This window comes from Macaca nemestrina, chromosome 10 (assembly GCF_043159975.1).
Source record: "Macaca nemestrina isolate mMacNem1 chromosome 10, mMacNem.hap1, whole genome shotgun sequence".
Classification (NCBI taxonomy): domain Eukaryota; kingdom Metazoa; phylum Chordata; class Mammalia; order Primates; family Cercopithecidae; genus Macaca; species Macaca nemestrina.
This window is the reverse complement of record NC_092134.1, coordinates 80996894-81015376: the sequence shown is the minus strand read 5'-3', so window position 1 is coordinate 81015376 and position 18483 is coordinate 80996894. Positions and strand designations below refer to the sequence as shown.

The window sequence follows — 18483 nt, the reverse complement described above, 5'->3', positions numbered from 1 at the left end:
ATTCAGGCTGTCTAATTTAAAGAAGAACTACACATTCCTTTCTGTTCTCCAGTCTTTCTGCAGCCCTCTCCAACTCTGTGTTATTGGGTCTATCTGAGACAAGTTTTCTTGAGTTTGGAAGAGTGCTGGATTCAAGGGCCATGGTGTGTGCTCTGGTGCCTGAAGCTGGCAGAGGCAAACTCTTCAATTTCCCTGTTCTCTGCCCATCCTGCTCAGGTGATCTCTGTCATCCTGGGAGGAACACTAAGGTCCTTGGCAGGTGGTGAATCCCAGGAGGCGGGGCCAGTTGGCAATAGGGGCTGTGGAGGAGGAGAGGAAGTGGGTGGGAGATGCCTCTTCCACAGATGAGGAGTGGCGAACGCACCAGGGAACTTTGGCTTCCAGCCAGGCTAGGGCCAGGGCAGGGCTGGCAGGGCTAAAGACCGTGGGGCAGCAGGGGTTACCTCCCTAGAGCAGGCTGGCCTGAATCATAGAGCCAGGGCCCTGGGCACAGCATCTGAGGACCTAGGCCACAGCCACCTACCCCCAATTCCTCGACTGCTAGACTTGCCAGACTTCTACTCTCTGTGGAGTCCTGGGTTTAGTGAGTAACTACTTATTAGCATCTATAATATGCCAGGCACTTGCTGTTCTAGCATAGGAGATACAGCAGTGAAGAAAGCAGCCACAACTCCCTTCCCTCCTGGAGCTTATATGGAAAGAGGAGGGGAGCAGAGGTGATTTGGAGGGGCAGACAAAATCCGGGTCTCCCAGCTGACACTCCCAGGGGCCGAGTGTGGAGAAGCTAGTTCTGCTGTGGACACTCCAGGGGCCGAGTGTGGAGAAGCTAATTCTGTTGTGGACACTCCAGGGGCCGAGTGTGGAGAAGGTAATTCTGTTGTGATGGCACCTGAGACATGCTGGCCAGAAATGTTTTGCCATCTTCACTATTTGTGCTGGGGTGGCCACACTTCCTCAATGTTTGGTGTGTCTAACAGGCACTGCCCAGCCTGCCTCAGATCCTCCACCTCACAGCCCCCTTTGTGCCTGTAGTCAGCAGCAATAATTGCTCCCCAAAGGGCACTAAAGGTGCCAGCTGATCTGAACAAACTGCCAAGGTCCAGGACTGGGGATATCTGCTTGCAAATGGCCACACTCACCTGATCTGCTCCTGTCCACTGCCAACTCAACGGTCACTTCACATGGGCCCAGATTTGATGGGCAGATGCAGAGCCTGTGCGGGTAAGCAGACAGCCTCCCCTCTCAGTCCATTTCAGCAGAAAAGTGGTGTGCTCTTTTTATTCAACCTCAGGCTTAAGAAAGTGTGATGAGACTGTCCTGTCCCTCCACAATCCAGCCCTTCAGACACACCCAACAGATGTGCACATACAAGGTAGACACACAGACACACATGTCATCAGTGCATTCACAAAAGAGCAATCTGCACACGAGTGTGGTGCTGCCCGGGTGTGTCAGGATACAGAAGAGAAGAAGCAGAATTAGTCTTTAAAGGCTGGAGGAGCCCCAGAGATGAGGAAACTGGGGTCAGAGAGGGGAGAACTGTTGAAGGCCGCACAGCTGTTTGGTAGCTGGGCCAGAACTCCTGATCCCTTCTACTGCCCCGCATTAGCCCCGAGGCTTCTCCATGTCAGAGAGCACAGCAAGAACCCTCCCTGTTGCCTGAGAGGCACAGGTGGGGCCCTCCTGGAGGGAGGATGTTAGTGAGATGCCAGCCTCTCAGAGGCCCTCCCAGGGAACCCCGACAGAAGGAGAACTGGAGAATTCCAGGTGTATCTTGGCTGTTCATCTCCAACCTTTTTTTTTTTTTTGAGACAGGGTCTGGAGTGCTGTGGTACAATCACGGCTCACTGCAGCCTCAACCTCTCAGGCTCAAGTTATCCTCCTACCTTGGCTTCCCAAAGTGCTGGGACTACAAGTGTGAGCCACTGTGCTTGGCTCCTTCAGCCACTTCAATGGCCTCGTTTGTTCCCATGGTTAGGATGCTTCCTCCACCAAGTCTCTCTGTGGCTCATACTGGGGAGAAGCTGCCACACAGGGAAACTGCAGGGAGGGAAAGTGGGGAGAAACAGGATGCCGCTCCAGCTCTTTCTCGGGGTGGGGACCCAGAGGCCCTGTCTGAACTGAGGAGTGCAGGACCTGGAAACCAGCCTGGTGAACACTGGCGTGGAGCTCCAGCCTGTGGGTGTGGGCTGAGGGGCTGGTGATCCTGGCACGCTGGGGGATGCTGCTGAAACCTCCTCAGTGTCTTGTCACTGGGTCTGGAGGTTGCTGTGGAGGGTTGGGGGTGTTTGTCACCTGACACCTGATGGGAAGTCTGAGCTGAAAGTGGCAGCCTTACCCTCGTGCTGGGCTTGGCACTGCCTCAGTGTCTCTTGGACACTGAAAACTTGGACATCCTGAAAACTCTTCCCTTTTTCTTGCTTGCCAGCCCCCTTCCCTCTCCCAGTTACATCTGAGAGACATATCTGACCTGAGCCTTCAAACCAGCTGCCTTTGCTCAGCATTTATTCTTTCAAGAAATAGTTGTTGGAGACTTATGACACGCAAGGCACTGGGATACAGCAGTGAAGGAGGCACAGTCCCTGCATTGTGACAAGGAAGTGGGTCATTAAGAGAGGGTGTCACTTTAGGGTTAGGTGCAGGGTGTGCACGGGGAGCTCATAATACCTGGGAGGCCATCTCGCCGTCGGTGGCCAGGCTGTGGCCATGTGGCCTGGTGGCCAGACCTTTGCAGTTTACTACAACTCTGGAAGAGCTCAGGAAGCACACTTCATACAGTTCCCATATTTCATGGATGAGGAGTGTGAGGCCCAGAGCCTGACAGGAAGCTTAGAGTAAAACTGCAATAGGACAGTTGTCTCCTGTCCCCCAGAACAGTGTTTGCTCCATGCCGCACTGATCTGTGTGCTGGAGCAGATGGTAAGTGTTCTCCATGAGTTCCACCCACTAGGGGCTTGCTGGGCTGTGGGGAAGATAGAACTGACACGTGTGAAACAGGCATCATGTAAAATGGTATATGAGAGAATTTAAAAATATAGGCCAGGCGCAGTGGCTCACGCTTGTAATTCCAGCACTTTGGGAAGCCGAGGTGGGCGGGTAGCTTGAGCCTGGGAGTTTGAGACCAGCCTGGGCAACATGGCAAAACCCATCTCTACAAAAAATACAAAAATTAGCTGGGTGTGGTGGTGTGCACCTGTGGTCCCAGTTACTCAGGAGGCTGAAGCGGGAGGACGGCTTGAGCCTGGGAGGTGGAGGCTGCAGTGAGTTGTAATTGTGCTACTGCAGTCTGTCCCAGGTGATAGAGTGAAACCCTGTCTCAAAAATAAAAAAAGTAAACCAATGAAATTCAGACTGTGAGTGATGCAGTCTCTGGATGGACCTCGAGTGCTTCAGAGGACCCTTGCTCTCCTGCTGGCTCCAGATGCCCCATCTCAGGCACACACAGGAGCATGGTGGGAAGCAGCGGCAAGCACAGGAGGGGAGGCCGAGGCAGCTGGCTGGGTCTAAACATTTCCCACGGATAAATCAGAGTGGATCCACCCACACACACTTCAGATGGGATTGCTGAATGCATTCCCACCTTGTCTCTGTAAAGCTGTGTCCGACATGAGGCATCCAGGTGATGCATTGTTTGCTTGTGTGTTTCCATGAATGAGAGCTTCTGTAGCCATGGAGCTGTGTTTTTCATGATCCTGAGAGGGCAGTCCCTTGGGCACCCAGTCTTGGCCTAGGAATTCCTGCCTCATTCTGAGGTGCATGACGCCCAGCTGACCTATAGGCACTAAATCGGCACGTACTGATGATGAGTATGGTGACAGTGACAATGAGGTCAGGAAACTGAGAGCCATTATGCTAGGAGTGACTGACTCACCATAAATGGAGAACAGAAATCTCTTCCTGCTCTGCTTTAAGAGGGGTAGATATTTGAAAGCCCCGATGCAGAGGAATGAAAAATTAGGGCCCATGAGTCATTCTTGCCAAAGAATTAGTCTCTTTGAAGGAGGACTCAGCAGAGGGCTCTTCTGATCAGTCAGCTCTCTTTTTGTATGTTCAAAGTGCAATTGATTGACATGTCACTTGCAGGAGGGCTTCCAGGGTGTAAAACCAGATATATTACTGGGATGTCATGAGTAAGATAGTCAGGGCTGTGTCTGTGATGCAGGTTACATCTGAGCAGCCAGAACACCACTTTCCTCCCTTCCCAGAAGAGGGTAAAATGGCCCAGAAGCACCACAGGCAGACGCTGGGATGACCTCTGCGTGATCCTACCTGTGGGTATTCTGGCTGTGCTCCCATCTGGCGGTGAGGGAGAGGAATTCCTTTTAAAGGAAATGCCTGAAAGTGCTTTTCATTCACCCCCTCCAGCACTCGTTTATTAAGCAAGAGTTAGTCAACTTGGGGTGAGCCCAGAGACTAATGAAAATGACCAACGAATTGGGAAACAGAGGTGGGAGCAAAGGGGAAAGGAAGTATGACAGGAGACCAATGTGTTTCTTTGTTGTTGCTGCTCTTACCATCAGGGAGTAAACTTAATCGGCAAGAAGGATTCCACTAAGGGCTTCTAGATTCTAATGGTGAACAGAAAAATATGCTTCTAAGGGAAGTTGTAGAGATTTCTATAAATTCTTCCTGGAATGATTTAGGGCATGTGATTCTGCAATAAACGGAGATTTAAAAAAAATCTCTAAGATAAACACCTATACTCTCTGCCCCGATAATGCTCTTTAGGCATCATGGTATTTTATGGATTTAGGATGGAAATAGGGTTTCCCTGCATCTTTCAAAATTTCCCCCGGAAGAGACATGCCCACAGAGCCCCTCTGAAGTTGGACCTGCCATTGCTCATGTTCCTTCATTCTTTGCATCCATTGCCCTTGCCTCTTGATTTATGTGGAGTGTGTGTGCGTGTTCGTGCGTATAGTTCTGGCTCTGCCAGGTAAGAGGGATTTTCAAAGGTAAGCACGTAAGTCAGTTGAATTCAACGTGCATCTAATAATGTACCTACCCTCCTTTAATTTGTTCTGAAGTATTCAGGACCCTGCTATGCCACAGGTAATCTTAAACTATATTGCTGAGTGACTTTGCTGGGTTTTTGAGTGACATAAGGCACCTACGAACAAATAATGAACTTTTGAAGACATTTTCCAAGGCAAAGGTAACACAGGCTAAAGACAGTTACATTTCACTCATCACTTTCTCATTACCATGGAATGAACAAGAAGTCAGAGTAGGGGAAATAAAGCTTCAGAGACTAGCACAGGTTCCCAGGAGGAGGAAAGACAAAAACAAAGCTTGGAGGGAGTCCAGAGCTGGGGGAGGAGAGAACAGTCGGCTGAGCCAGCTTGGGGGAAAAGCAAGCATTCCTCTTTTTCCCAATGTGGGTTGGAATTTCCAGGTTAAAAGGCGATCATTGCTCTGGCTGATGTCACCATCCAGCAGTTGCTAGTTTAGGTGAGGAGCCAGCTTCTGCATCTGCTCTTAGCACCCAGAGCAGTAGCTCCTTCACTAGAGGGCAAGCAAAGAAAGGAAAGACTGGGGTGGTGGGGAATGCGGTCAGTCTCATCTTGTTCATGCTGGCAGCACTCTCCCTCCCTCCTGGGACCAGAGCGGGAGGCGATGGAGCCAGATTCCCTGAGTAAGACCACACCTCCCTAGCATTGCAGAAGAGCCAAGTTCCTAAGATGAGGCAGGTTGTTCCTTGGATCCTGGCTCTGCCTTTCTGCCTTTTACTCACCAAGTTACTTAACTTTTCTGAGGCTTGGTTTCCTCATCTTTAAAATGAAGATAAAGTTTAGCAAGGCTGTTGGTTACAAGATCAAGGTACATAAATCAATTATTTTCATGCATTACCTTTCAGTAATTGAAAACATGGTGGAGAGAAAGGAGTTCTAACTCATAACACAAAACCTCTGAGATACCTAAGGATACCTAACAACAACAACAACAACAACAACAACACAACAACAACAACAAAATGCACAAGAATAACCAGAAAACATTGAAGACAAACAATGAGTAGGACTTGCTGTATCAGAAACCAACATGTAAGTAATAGAATAAACATCACCAAGATGGCAGAATAGAAGGTAACTTGCTCATATCTCCCCTCACAACAACAAGAATTCTGCACCCAGTCACAGTCCAAAGTCTCTCTGCAGGAGCCTCAGGGTTCAGACATCATTGCACATCCTTGAGCATCGAGGATGTTCACGGAAAAGACCTCACCAAACAGACAAAATAAGGAACCAGAGACTGACCCTAAAGTAACAGAGAAACCAGCATGTAATACAAAGGTTTAGTAATCACAGTGGTGTGATCAGACAAAGCGATCAATGAAATAGAAGAGGAAGTGTATGAATTCAGCATGTAATAAAAGTGGTATTTCAATGGGGGAAAAAGTAGGATGTTGATCTTTAGGTAGCAGAAAAGTATGAAAATGAAAATAGCAATTACCCAAATTCGCACTCCTCAGAATTAATGACTATTAATATTTTGTCCTATTTGCTTTTGTCCTTTTTCTCCATGTTAACATCCTTCGATAAACTATAGACATAATAAATACAACGTCCTTTAAAAACAATCCACAGCTCAAGCTTCTGGCAAGATGGTTTACCAGCTGGGGCTGTTATCTCCCTCCCACAGGATGAATCCTGAGAAACTGTAGACACGCATGACAGGCACAGATACTAGGAACTATGAACTAGGACCTCACAAATGAAGACACTCCAGGGGCACCCAAGTCTGTTTTGAGCTGATATGAGTTGGGGCAGGTGAGTAGAGCTAAGGCCTGAGGTAATAATGAGGGGGTGGTTTGGAGGAAGGGTCTTAAGCTTGGTCCTTGCCTTTTGTCTACCCCTTCTAGGAGAAATCCAAAGCAGCAGCTCAATCATCTGTGTCCTTGTCTGTGGTTCAACATAAAGGAGGTTGACTTCATAGTCAGGGTTGCTAGATTTAGCAAATAAAACTATAGGATGTGCAGTTCAGATTGAATTTCAGATCAGCTACAAATTTCTTTTTAGTTTAAGTGTGTTTCATACACTATTTGGGACATACTTAGACTATGAATTTTTGTTGTTTATCTGTAGTTCAACTTTAACTGGGATTTGGGTTGCAATGGTTCATGCCTATAATTCCAGCACTTTGGGAGGTTGAGGTGGAAGGATCAGTTGAGCCCAGGAGTTTGAGACTGGCCTGGGCAAATAGTGAGACCCTATCTCTACAAAAATTACAAAAAAGAAGAAATTAGCTAGGCATGGTGGCGCATGCCTGTGGTCGCAGGTACTCAAGAGGCAGGAGGGTCACTTGAGCCTGGGAAGTCCAGTCAGCAGGGAGCCATGACTGCACTACTATACTCTAGCCTGGGTGTTAGAATGAGACTCTGTCTACAAACAAAACACAACAAAATTAACTGGGCTTCTTCTATTTGTCTGGACAACCCTATTCACAGATGACTCGAATGCCTGCTCCAAGTCTCAAGCTAGCTGGCATCTAGTGGGCCTCTCAGAGTTGGTAAGCATCTGGACTACACTTGAGGATAGTGAGGGACCCTGCCAGTAGCCTGCTGTCCTGGAGCTTTTCACCCGAGGAGGGAGAATGACTTTGCCTGGCACACTGGGAAGTTGTCCTAACAGCTTTTGGGACTTGTACAACGTGGCAGTTCCTACGCTCTGCTTCCACCATGCCTTTGACTTCAAACCCTAGACTGCAGTGATAAAAAGGGAGGGGGTCACTAATTCCCCAAGGTCTCCTCCAGCTCCAAAGCTTCTGCTAATGACCTGCGCAGCGGCAAGACCCTTGCCCGCCCACAGACAACCATGGGAAGAAGGTGAGACCTCAACTGCAGTAGTGACCCATGGGAAAGAGTCTCTGCTGTGGCATCAAATGGGAAAAATATGACCATAGCTGAAAGGGTTGCTGTTGTTCTTCTGGAAGTTCCCCTCACTTTTTATTCTTCTGCTCACAGATAAGACCTGATTAGCCAGGGTGTAGAATAAGCTTGTATAAACATAGCCTAAAAGATAGAGATTCTGTTTCGGTCTAAAAGTGAAAATTACAACCCTGGTGTTGATACCTGGTCAATTTGAATGAACATCCAAGCGTCAATTTTTGCTTGTCAAAATTATCATGGAAGTTTACGGTTAAAATGTGCATGGTTTTTTTGTTTTTTGTTTTGTTTTGTTTTGTTTTGTTTTTCATCCTGTTATCAAATGAGGAACTCCTTTAACCTTCATCACCCAGGCTGGAGTGCAGTGGTGCAATCATAACTCACGGTACCCTCAGACGCCTTGGCTCAAGTGATTCTCTTGCTTCGGTTTCCTAAGTAGTTAAAACTACAGGTGTGCACTACCATGCCCAACTAGTTTTTTAGTTTTTTGTACAGACAGGGTCTGGCTATGTTGCCCAGGCTTGTCTCACACTCCTGGACTCAAGTGATTCCTGCCTTAGCCCCCAAAAGTGTTGGGATTACAGGCCTGAACCACTGTGCTCAGGCTCCATGTTGATCTGAGTGTCGTCTGTCAGCATGCACCATGTCATCTCATGGACCATGTCATCTCTACCAGCAGCAACTCAACACAAATTCTCTAATTTTATAAAGAAATTTTATGAATTTATTTTATTGACTTTTTTTTGACAACTTCACTTTTTCTAAGAGTTGTTGAGGTATAATGTACAGATTGTCAAAGTCACTGTTTTTAGGTGTACAATCATAAACATTCTAACCAGCCTTTCCCAAGATAAGTTTTTTTTTTCTTTTTCTTTTTCTTTTTTCAATAGAGTTCATGCTTTTTGTCCAGGCTGGAATGCAGTGGCATTATCTCGGCTCACTGCAATCTCCGCCTCCCAGGCTCAAGTGATTCTTGTGCCTCAGACTCCTGAGTAGCTGGAATTACAGGTGCATACCACCATGCCCAGCTAAGTTTTGTATTTTTAGTAGAGGCAGAGTTTCTTCTTGTTGACCAGCTGGTCTCGAACCCCTGGCCTCAAGTGATCCACCTGCCTCCACCTCCCAAAGTGCTGGGATTAACAGGCGTGAGCCACCAGCTCCGGCCCCTAGATAAGTTCTTAAATTTGGCACGTGTATCTTTGAGTTGTGTCAAAACCATTCCAACACACACGGCACTGCACTGCTTCAAATCCACACACTGAGATTTGAGGATGCCCCTTTACTGTATCTATTAGTTTGAATGATGAATTTTAGAAGTTATATCAGAGCAAGCATTGGTGGCAAATGCTTAATAGTCTTAATAATCATAGAGTCAGAGCAAGCAGTTGCTTCTTACCAAGTGTTTCTGATTACAGGGTCAGTGCAGTGTTTCCCTGGTGGTGGGGAGCCGGGGAGTGAGGGAGACTCAGAGATCAGTGTGGGGCCAAGCCACCAAGTGATGGGGCTGAAAAATAAAAAATATAAATAAATCTTAGTTATCAGATTATGCTGATCCAGATTCCAGGACTTAGCTTCCCTTTTGGTTCTGATGCTTTCTAAAAGACTCCATTTGTGGAAAAAGCCCTGAGTGGTGAGGGTTGAGTAGTTGGTGATTGTCCACCAGAGTGTGCGACAGAATCACACAATGCTGACTGATGGAGGAGGCTGTGGAGGAGGAGCTCCCGACTTGTCCTCCATGATGACTTGTCAGTGGGGAGAGGAGCAGTTCCCCAAAGATGAGAAACCATTTGTGTGGTGAGAATGTTTCTAAACCAGGATGTGGTCGGCAATACAATCTAACACAACATGTTCACATTCTCAATTGCTTTATTCAACAGAATGAAAGAAGGCAAAGAGAGCAGAGAAAGCGGTGCAGGAATGCAGACTGCATCAGAGGGTATATCACACGCCATTCAGGGACACTGCAAGAGAAGATCAGGACAACTGATTTGTCAGATGGGAACTCCTGAGTGTAGCTATAATGGGCAGAACAGTTAGCAATTAAAGAGAGGACTCCTTGTCTGCAGCTGGACTTAGACTGAGTTTCAGTTCTCATGGGTGTATGGGTCATTTTCTTCTCAGAATTATGGCAGACTCAGATACCTGTAATAATATGGGAGCATAAAAAGAACACTTGCATGTCTGAGTGATGATAACTGTTGACCTGATGGTGAGCAACAGGAGCTCAGAAGAACAGGTACTGATGAGAAGAAAAGTGAGGGCATCTCAGCTCTGCCTGGGAGGGCAGGGGAGACTGGAGGCCAGGGGAGGACAAGCAACCTGAGGAGAGGGCTCTGCAGCCAGAGAGGGGCCTGAGGACTGTTGGACTGAGAGCTGGTGGCAGCACTTCAGTGCTTGTAGCTCTTCCTGCTGGAGGAGGAGGTGGTGGTGTACTTGATGGTGGAACTGCCGCCGCCAACAGAGCTGAGGCCACCTCCAATGGCTCTGCCGCTGCTGGAACTGAAGCCACCTCCAACGCCAAGACCACTGCCATAGGAGTAGCTGCTTCCTCCACCCAGGCCTAAGCCACTGCCGACACCGCTGGCACCGCCATAGCCACTGGAGACAGTGGATTGTACCACAGCTGTGGTGGGGAGGGAGACAAGGACACAAGAAGCCATGGTGAGCTCATCCTGTCAGCCTGAGTCCAGTCAGAAGAGTGCAAGGGCAGGGGAGGAAGGCAAGCAAAGGTACTTACAGATGTTGACTTGTCCAACGCCTTCGCCATTCAGCCTGTAGAGAGGAACACAGGGAGGGTGAGACCTCAGAGAGCCCTTCCCCGGAGGAGCATGGGAAGCCTTGGTGGGTGGACGAGTCTACGGGAAAACTTTTAGTTTTCTCCCAAGAAGAGCAATTATGGTCTTGGGCAGTGCACCTTAAAGTTGTGCTCAGTGCCAGGAACGTTGAAGATGGACTCAGCTGTTGGAGGAAGTCGCGGCAGTTACCCACCTGCACTCCTCGCCCTCCAGCAGCTTGCGATAGGTGGCGATCTCCACGTCCAAGGCCAGCTTGACATTCATCAGCTCCTGGTACTCTTTCAGCAGTCGGGCCAGGTCCTGCTTGGCCTTCTGCAGGGCATCCTCCAGCCCTTCCAGCTTGTTCTTGGCATCCTTGAGTGCCATCTCCCCACGCTGCTCAGCATCAGCAATGGCAGCCTGCAGGTTGGCACACTAAGAGGGGAAAGGAATGGAAAGAACTTGTCATCTGGTCTTCCAGAGGAGACTAAACCTGGCTGGTTCTTTTCCAGAGAAGAAGGTACCAGGAACCCAGAATTGATGGTAAATGAGCTCTGACACTTCCTGTCTAGCCTTTTTACTGTCTTCAAACCTTTTACATCTGGAGTTACATGATAAAATCCTGTGCCCCTTTGTGTTAACTCCCTTGCCTAAAGATGTGGGTGATGACCCATGGAAGATGCCAGAGTGGACACAAGATCAAGTACATTAAGTGTTGTCTCCAAAGCAAAACCAAAACCATTTTTGATGATCTTGTATGGATGCCACAATAATTTGCAAACATTGTCAACTGAGGTGATGAGTTTTCACATGAGGCTGTTGAGACCTTGCCTTCCTCCTGCCTCACATTCTCTCACCCGCTTGGGCCATGTTTTCCTTCCTCATGGCCCTGGTTTCACTTTCTTTTTCACCGTGAACCTTGAGCAGATTTGCAGCAATGTTACTCATGCTTTCTGACCTGACACCTCACCCAACTTGGTCCTTTGCAATTCCAAAGTCAATCAGTCTTCTTACATAAGCCTTTCCAATGCCTCTAGACTATACTTTTACATCTTTGCCCAGGTGAAAGTGCTTCTGCCCAGGTGATTGTTTCATGTCCTTGGGTGTGATCCATGTCTCTGAGCCAGAGTGTTCTCACTGAGCCTAGGAACTGCATGTCTTTCCTTCTCTGCTTATCACTCGATTCCCAAAGAATTTTACTAAATGATGGTTGACTGCTGCCTCATGACCTAATAAAAAAAATGATGCTTTTCTCCTCCATTGCCCCTCACTATACCTGCTTCTTGACGTGGTCGATCTCGGATCTCAGCCTCTGGATCATGCGGTTGATCTCAGCAATCTCCTGCTTGGTGTTGCGCAGGTCATCCCCATGTCTGCCCGCTGTGACCTGCAGCTCCTCGTACTGCAGCCCAGAGGTGGAGAGAGAGACAGTGTCTACGGGTTCTTACCTGGTTAGTGATGACTTTCACTTGTGTATCATGCATGTCATGAAGTGGACCTAATGGCTTCTCCCCAAGAAACTTGAGGAAAAGTTGATATTATGTGGTGGATGGATAATAAACTCTAGAGTCACAGACCATCCTCATTATGGCACCACTGCCTGCCTGGTTTCGTTAGGGAGTAGAAATGTTCTGTACCATTTTCTAAAAGTCAGCAATCAGGATGAAGCTAAATGCAGAGATAACTATGTCATTGTCTATGGTAGTTTTCCTCCTGCGTTGGGTTCTTTTTCCTTCTTGACTTGGGTGTAAGTTCCGCAAATGTCTACTCTAATAGTGCAGGTGCACGTCCTGTGAGAGGACCCTGGCTTCCTGTAAGGGGATGTCCCCAATGAAGTCTGCAGTTCTCTGGTATTCAGAGCTGGACACAGGGATTCCTCAGCGGCTACCCATACCCTGCTCACCTTGCTCTGGTACCAGGACTCGGCCTCAGCCCGGCTCCTCTGAGCAATCTCCTCGTATTGGGCCTTGACCTCAGCGATGATGCTGTCCAGGTCCAGGTTGCGGTTGTTGTCCATGGACAGCACCACGGATGTGTCTGAGATGTGGGTCTGCATCTGGGACAGCTCCTGCAGAACAGAAGGTCATAAGATCAACTTCACTTCTGACATTTACAGAGATACCCAGCCCTATACATCTTCTCCCCTTTGCAGACCCCATCAGAGTAAACAGAAGGATGGTGGAGATGCTTACTGCTTCATACAAGGTTCTCAGGAAATTGATCTCGTCTGTGAGAGTGTCTGCCTTGGCTTGCAGTTCAACCTTGTTCATGTAGGCAGCATCCACGTCCTGGGGAAAGAGCCAACAACCTGGAGTTACCTGAGCGCAGCTTCCCAATCTACCCATCTTCTAGTCCCCCTACCGATTCTCCTCTCCCAGGTGAGCGACAACACAGAGCCACTTCTGTCCTAAGTGAATTTGAACCCCTGGCTTCATCTGCTCACCTTCTTCAGAGTCACAAATTCATTCTCTGCTGCTGTGCGCTTGTTGATTTCATCCTCATATCTGCAGGAAGGAAGGCATGGGATATATTAGAGCCAGTGGGTAGGATGAAACAGAAAAGCAGCCTGGGATCCAACATTTTCCCAAATGGAATATATTCTAATTGAGCTTTCCTGTCATAGAGCGCCTAAGGGACGGTTTTTGCTTCTCCTAAATTTGTCACTTCTTTAATCTCCCTATCCTCCCATAACCATTTGTGGTTCTTGCAGGTTTGCTTCTAGGGACTAATTTGTGCTTTCCATTTCCATGGACATGGGTTGTTAGGAATCCCACCCCCATCTGGCCCTGGTCACCCAATAGTCTTGAAGTGTGTGCTGCAGGAAACTGAGTCCTCACTTGTTCTTGAGGTCCTCCACTAGGTCCTGCATGTTTCTCAGCTCTGAGTCCAGGCGGCCCCGTTCCCCAACGATGCTGTCCAGCTGCCTCCTGAGGTTGTTGATGTACTGCTCGAACAACGGCTCCAGATTCTGCCTCACGGTCTTGGTGCCCTGCTCCTGCAGCAGGGTCCACTTGGTGTCCAGAACCTTGTTCTGCTGCTCCAGGAACCGCACCTGGAGGGGAAGCAAGACGGTCATTTTCCAGGCAAAGGAAGGAAGAAAAAGTGTCTGATATCTGGTTTCCTGGCAGGTCCAGGAGGTCCCCATGGTGCTGGGCTACTACAGTGCAAGTAAAGAGGCTCAGGCTGGGCTCTGCTCCCCCAACCCCTTCTCCTTTGCACCCCACCAATCTCACTAGAGAAATTGTCCCACAGACCATTGAGGTGTGTGTTCTCACACTGTAATCTATTAATTGTATCAGTGAGTTTCAACATTTCTTTGTTTTCTCTTTCAAAGCACAGTCACAAATCTAGTTTAAAAATACTATTTACCTGATGTGTTGTACAGTTTTTGTTACTGATAGGACCTCAGTTAGGAGGGATATTAGATGTTGCCTTATGATTAGATTCCAGTCTACTTTCCCATTTAGTGTGGTGTCTCCTCTCAAATATTCTGATGTTATGATCATTCTCTGTTTTTAAAATTAATTAGCATTTCTCCAGGTTTTATAGCCATTTCTATATCCTTTTTATTCTTAATCCAGCCAGATTATCTTTTCCTTTTCTTTCTAAATGATTTTCTCTTACTCAGACCTGAGAGTGTAATTTACCAGCCCATATACTCCTGGCATTTGCTTTGTAATCTCTTAGACACTTTAGAGGGAAGAGTTAACCTACTCCACTCTCTGATAGCCTCATCTGTGCTTCAGGGTTGTGAAAAGTTGTGGCTCTCCCTAGGCAGGAGTGAGAACCAATCCGTAGATCCCATGTGGGAGTGATGCCGTCCCTGTTGCCGGCTGTGCGGCTGTGCACCGGAAGCCACGTGCACTCTCTGCAGAGCTGGGCTGAGTCCCCTTCTCCCTCCCTCCTAGGTCTCCCTGGCAGGAATGTGTTCCTCCTCTCGTCTGGGGACCCTGAAGTGCCCCGTGGAGGGCATGACCCTGGCTCACCTTGTCGATGAAGGAGGCGAACTTGTTGTTGAGGGTCTTAATCTGCTCGCGCTCCTCGGCCCGCACCCGCTGGATGGCGGGGTCGATTTGCAGGTTGAGGGGAGTCAGGAGACTCTGGTTGACGGTGACCTCTTGGATGCCTCCAGGGGGGCACACAGGGAAGCCAGGGCCCCCAAAGCCACCAGCAAGGCCGGCTCCACCACCCAGACCAAAGCCAATGCCGGCTCCACCACCGAAACCAAATCCACTCCCGGCGCCACCAAAGCCATAGCTGCCTCCGGCTCTGCTGCCATAGCCGCCACCGATGGCACAGCTGCCCCCTCCAATGGAGATCCTCTTGGAGCCCCCCAGGCCATACAGGCTGCGGCTGCCAAAGCCAGCTCCTCCACATGCGCCACCCAGGCCACCACTGCCCCTGGAGCGGGACACGGAGACGCTGCTGAAGCCAGAGCGGCTGACCCCAGGGAGCCTGGCTGAGCCGGCACTGAAGCCCCTGCGGCTGCTGCTGTGGCTCCTGATGGTGGTGGATGTGCTGGCCATGGTTCCAGGAGATGAGAGGGCTGTGGAGAGCGTTAGAGTCTGGAGGCGAGAGGGAAGAGAAGCAGGACAAGGAATAGGTCTCCAGCAGCAGCTTATATATGGAGAGCATGGGCTGGGCCCAGTCCTGGAAGGTGAGCTTGCAGGTTGGGAAGGGCTGGGCTTTACAAATAGTGAGATCACACCTGCATTATTACAAAAGTTATGAAACACCGAGATTGCAATTTTCGCTTCCTTTAGTCAGGGAAAATGTTCCTGCCTCCAGCTTTGACTCGAGATCTCAGCACAATAAGAACATTCTCAGTTCATGAAGCTGGAGTTAGTCACTGTCTCTAGCAAAGGTTCTGCATGCTAGGCTGTTTATCAACATGCCCCGAGTGTTCTCCTCTTCCCAGTCTGACTTTCTTCCAGCAGATATATTGGAGATCACACGCACTGTATTGCAAATGGCTTAAAAGAAAAATTACCATTTCCCCATAATTGTTTCACCTTTTAGGTGCAATTTTAAACAGGTAGAGAAGCAGAACACTGCAATGGGCCTGTGTATACCTGTCACCTGTTTCCATGATGATTAACTCATGGCCCACCTAATTTCTTTCATACTTCAACCCAATTTCCTCTTCCATTCTAAATTGTTTGAAAGCAAATTCCAGAAGTCATATTATGTCTTCAACAAATAATTCAATATTAATTATCTAAATAATAGGTCCTTTAAAAAAAAACAAAAAGCTTTTTTTGTATGTTAAAATTTACATACTAATTAAAATGAACAAATGTCTATTTAGTCTTCAAACAGTCCTGTTTTTGATATCTATTTCTTATATTTTGGCGTCCCAATCAGGGTCGAAATAAGCTCTATAAACGTAGTATTTGAGTGATATATCCTTTAAATCATTGAAATTTAGAAATCTCCCTTCATTTCTTTATTTTATTTGTTAAATAAAACGGGTCAACTGTTCGTTGTACTTTTTCATTCTTGGGGTTTTTCTAATTGCATACCCCTATTGTTTCCTTTAATATGTGACTCTAACCTTCATATTACGTATTAGAATTAGAAGCTTATTAAGATTCTCTCTATGTTTAAACATTCTAGATGTAGATGTAGTAGATTGCCCATTTAAATTTTGAATAGTACTACTTGCACAATTATTTACATGTTTACAAATTGAATACATGATACATGTTTTAAAACTTTTTTTGTAAAACATGCTAAACAACAAAATAATATAGCTCAAGGCCATTCCCCAGTTACCCAATTCCTATCTGTGGAGTAAGTAATATTAGCAGTTCCTTGTGTATCCTTGTATCTTTACTTGGATATTTTTCTGTGCCTTTCCTGGGCCATGGGTGACATGTCTGTGCATATGTGTTTGTGTCAATGTGCGTTTGTATGAGTGAGGAAGAGGTGGAGGGAGCTGGCATATGTAGAGAGGGAGCCTGCATTGTAGAAAGGTATATAAATAAATACATGACTGTTTTGTGTGTATGTGTTTGAGTGTTTTATGTATATAAAATATTTCATGTGTTCATATATACAAAACATAAAAATATTGTCTTTTCCAATTGTGATTGCGTTGTGTCTGCTTTGTCTCCCACATCTATGTTTTCTGATTCTCTTTTTAACAGGCTCTAATCTCTTTTTCATAGTGGTTTGCTTTTCCCAGTTATTCTGGGACATTTCCCCCAAATGTCCATTACTGTCTCTTCACCAATGTCTTTCCTCCTTATGCTGCTTTCAGTTTGGCCTTCATTTCTTTTTTTTCTTTTCTTTTCTTTTCTTTTTTTTTTTTTATACAGAGTCTTGCTCTGTCACCCAGGCTGGAGTGCAATGGCATGATCTCAGCTCACTGCAACCTCCGCCTCCCAGGTTCAAGCAATTCTCCTGCCTCAGCCTCCCGAGTAGCTGGGATTACAGGCACGTACCGCCACGCCTGGCTAATTTTTGTATTTTTAGTAGAGACGGGGTTTCAGCATGTTGGCTGGGCTGATCTTGAACTCCTGACCTTGTGATCCACCGCATTGGTTTCCCAAAGTGCTGGGATTATAGGTGTGAGCCACTGTACCTGGCCAATTTGGCCTTCATTTCTAAGCATGGCTTTGATGTTTTCTTTACCTCTTTTCTGCACTCCACAAATGAATATTTTATCTTTTACTGTCTCACTGTATTTTCTCTTCTTTTTCCCACTTCATAGTGTTTTTCAGTATTTTGTTGTGCCTTTTTCTGTTGAGTGTTCTTTATGAGTCTTTTTTTTTTTTTCCTACTTTTTTCAATTTTGAATGCACAGATCTTTTGCGAGTCCTGGAATGGTTCCTTTCTGACTAGTGCTGATTTTTAATGAGATGAGCCCCCTCTGGACCTGCCATTTGTAGAAAGTATTCTGGGAGGAGAAGCCACGGCCATATCCAGGCTAACAGGAGCTCTGATTGTGACACAGGGCTGTGTGAATAGTTCTTGTATTCTTTCATTCAGCCAAACCAATAAATATCACTGCAGAGTGGCCCACAATTCACAACCTCTCTGTTTTCTTTGCCTCACAACAAAATGCTGCTAGTAGACCTTGTCTCTCTTCTTATTCAACTTTGCCTTTGTAGTTTCTTGAAACTTCATGACAAGCAGGGTCCTGGCTTGTGCTCACACACCCAGTTGTGATAGTTGCAAATAAGGGATTCTCGGATTTTCACATGAGGACATACCCTTTACATTGATTTAGTTGAGGGAAATGAGTCAACTGTGCCTGGCATGTAGTAAAACCTCAGTTAGGCTGTGTTTGGTTTTCCTTTGTGGTTACTGTGTTGTTTGATTTTGATCTGTTTATTTGTGAGTGTTCTTCACTGGCTTTTTCTGAGATCGGCAGCCATGGCATCTGCTCTCTGAGTTTTCCTAACAACCTTGTTTGTATTTCTCTATTTATGTGAGGACATTCTATTATTATTATTATTATTATATCATTTGGCTTAGGGATTTTAAGATCTTTTACTTCTGGTGTCTGCCTTTATGTTTTTTGTTCTCTTTGTTGTTTTTAGGTAATTTCTGAGAAGAGGAAGTGCTTCCCTTTCTTCCACTAGATTAAGTTCAGAAGCCACTTATTTATATTTAAAATATCATATTATGTAAAATGTTAATCTAATAACCTAAGTTAGAAATATTATTATTTTCCTCTCTTGCACTTTGTTAATATAGATGTCTCATTGTTCTCTAGGGCCTCCGTCTTCCCTGGAGCTAGTTTTGAGTAACTTGAACACTTTCTATAAAATGTCATTTTTACTATCGCTAGAAATTTAACCTCAAACTATATTTGTG

The 18483-nt window shown here is 46.8% G+C and overlaps 1 protein-coding gene and 1 long non-coding RNA gene across 3 annotated transcripts; one reads left to right on the top strand and one right to left on the bottom strand.

Moving 5' to 3' along the window:
* Positions 1-1068: 1068 nt before the first annotated feature.
* LOC105474315 (uncharacterized) lies at positions 1069-9950 on the top strand. 2 transcript variants are annotated; one of them, XR_982746.2, is made up of 5 exons: positions 1069-1221; positions 5858-6044; positions 6643-6770; positions 7448-7825; positions 9763-9950. It is a non-coding gene; the product is annotated as an uncharacterized lncRNA (long non-coding RNA). The 2 variants fall into 2 exon arrangements; XR_982745.2 differs by lacking the exon at positions 1069-1221 and adding an exon at positions 2656-2919.
* Positions 9951-10099: 149 nt separating this feature from the next.
* LOC105474316 (keratin, type II cytoskeletal 6C) lies at positions 10100-15310 on the bottom strand. Its single transcript, XM_011728889.3, has 9 exons — positions 14646-15310; positions 13497-13711; positions 13103-13163; positions 12852-12947; positions 12563-12727; positions 11936-12061; positions 10874-11094; positions 10623-10657; positions 10100-10508 (listed from the first exon to the last, which is right to left on the bottom strand). Exons 1-9 carry the CDS (start codon positions 15183-15185, stop codon positions 10273-10275), a joined length of 1695 nt encoding a protein of 564 aa, XP_011727191.2. The 5' UTR covers positions 15186-15310; the 3' UTR covers positions 10100-10272.
* Between the last annotated feature and the right edge of the window lie 3173 nt (positions 15311-18483).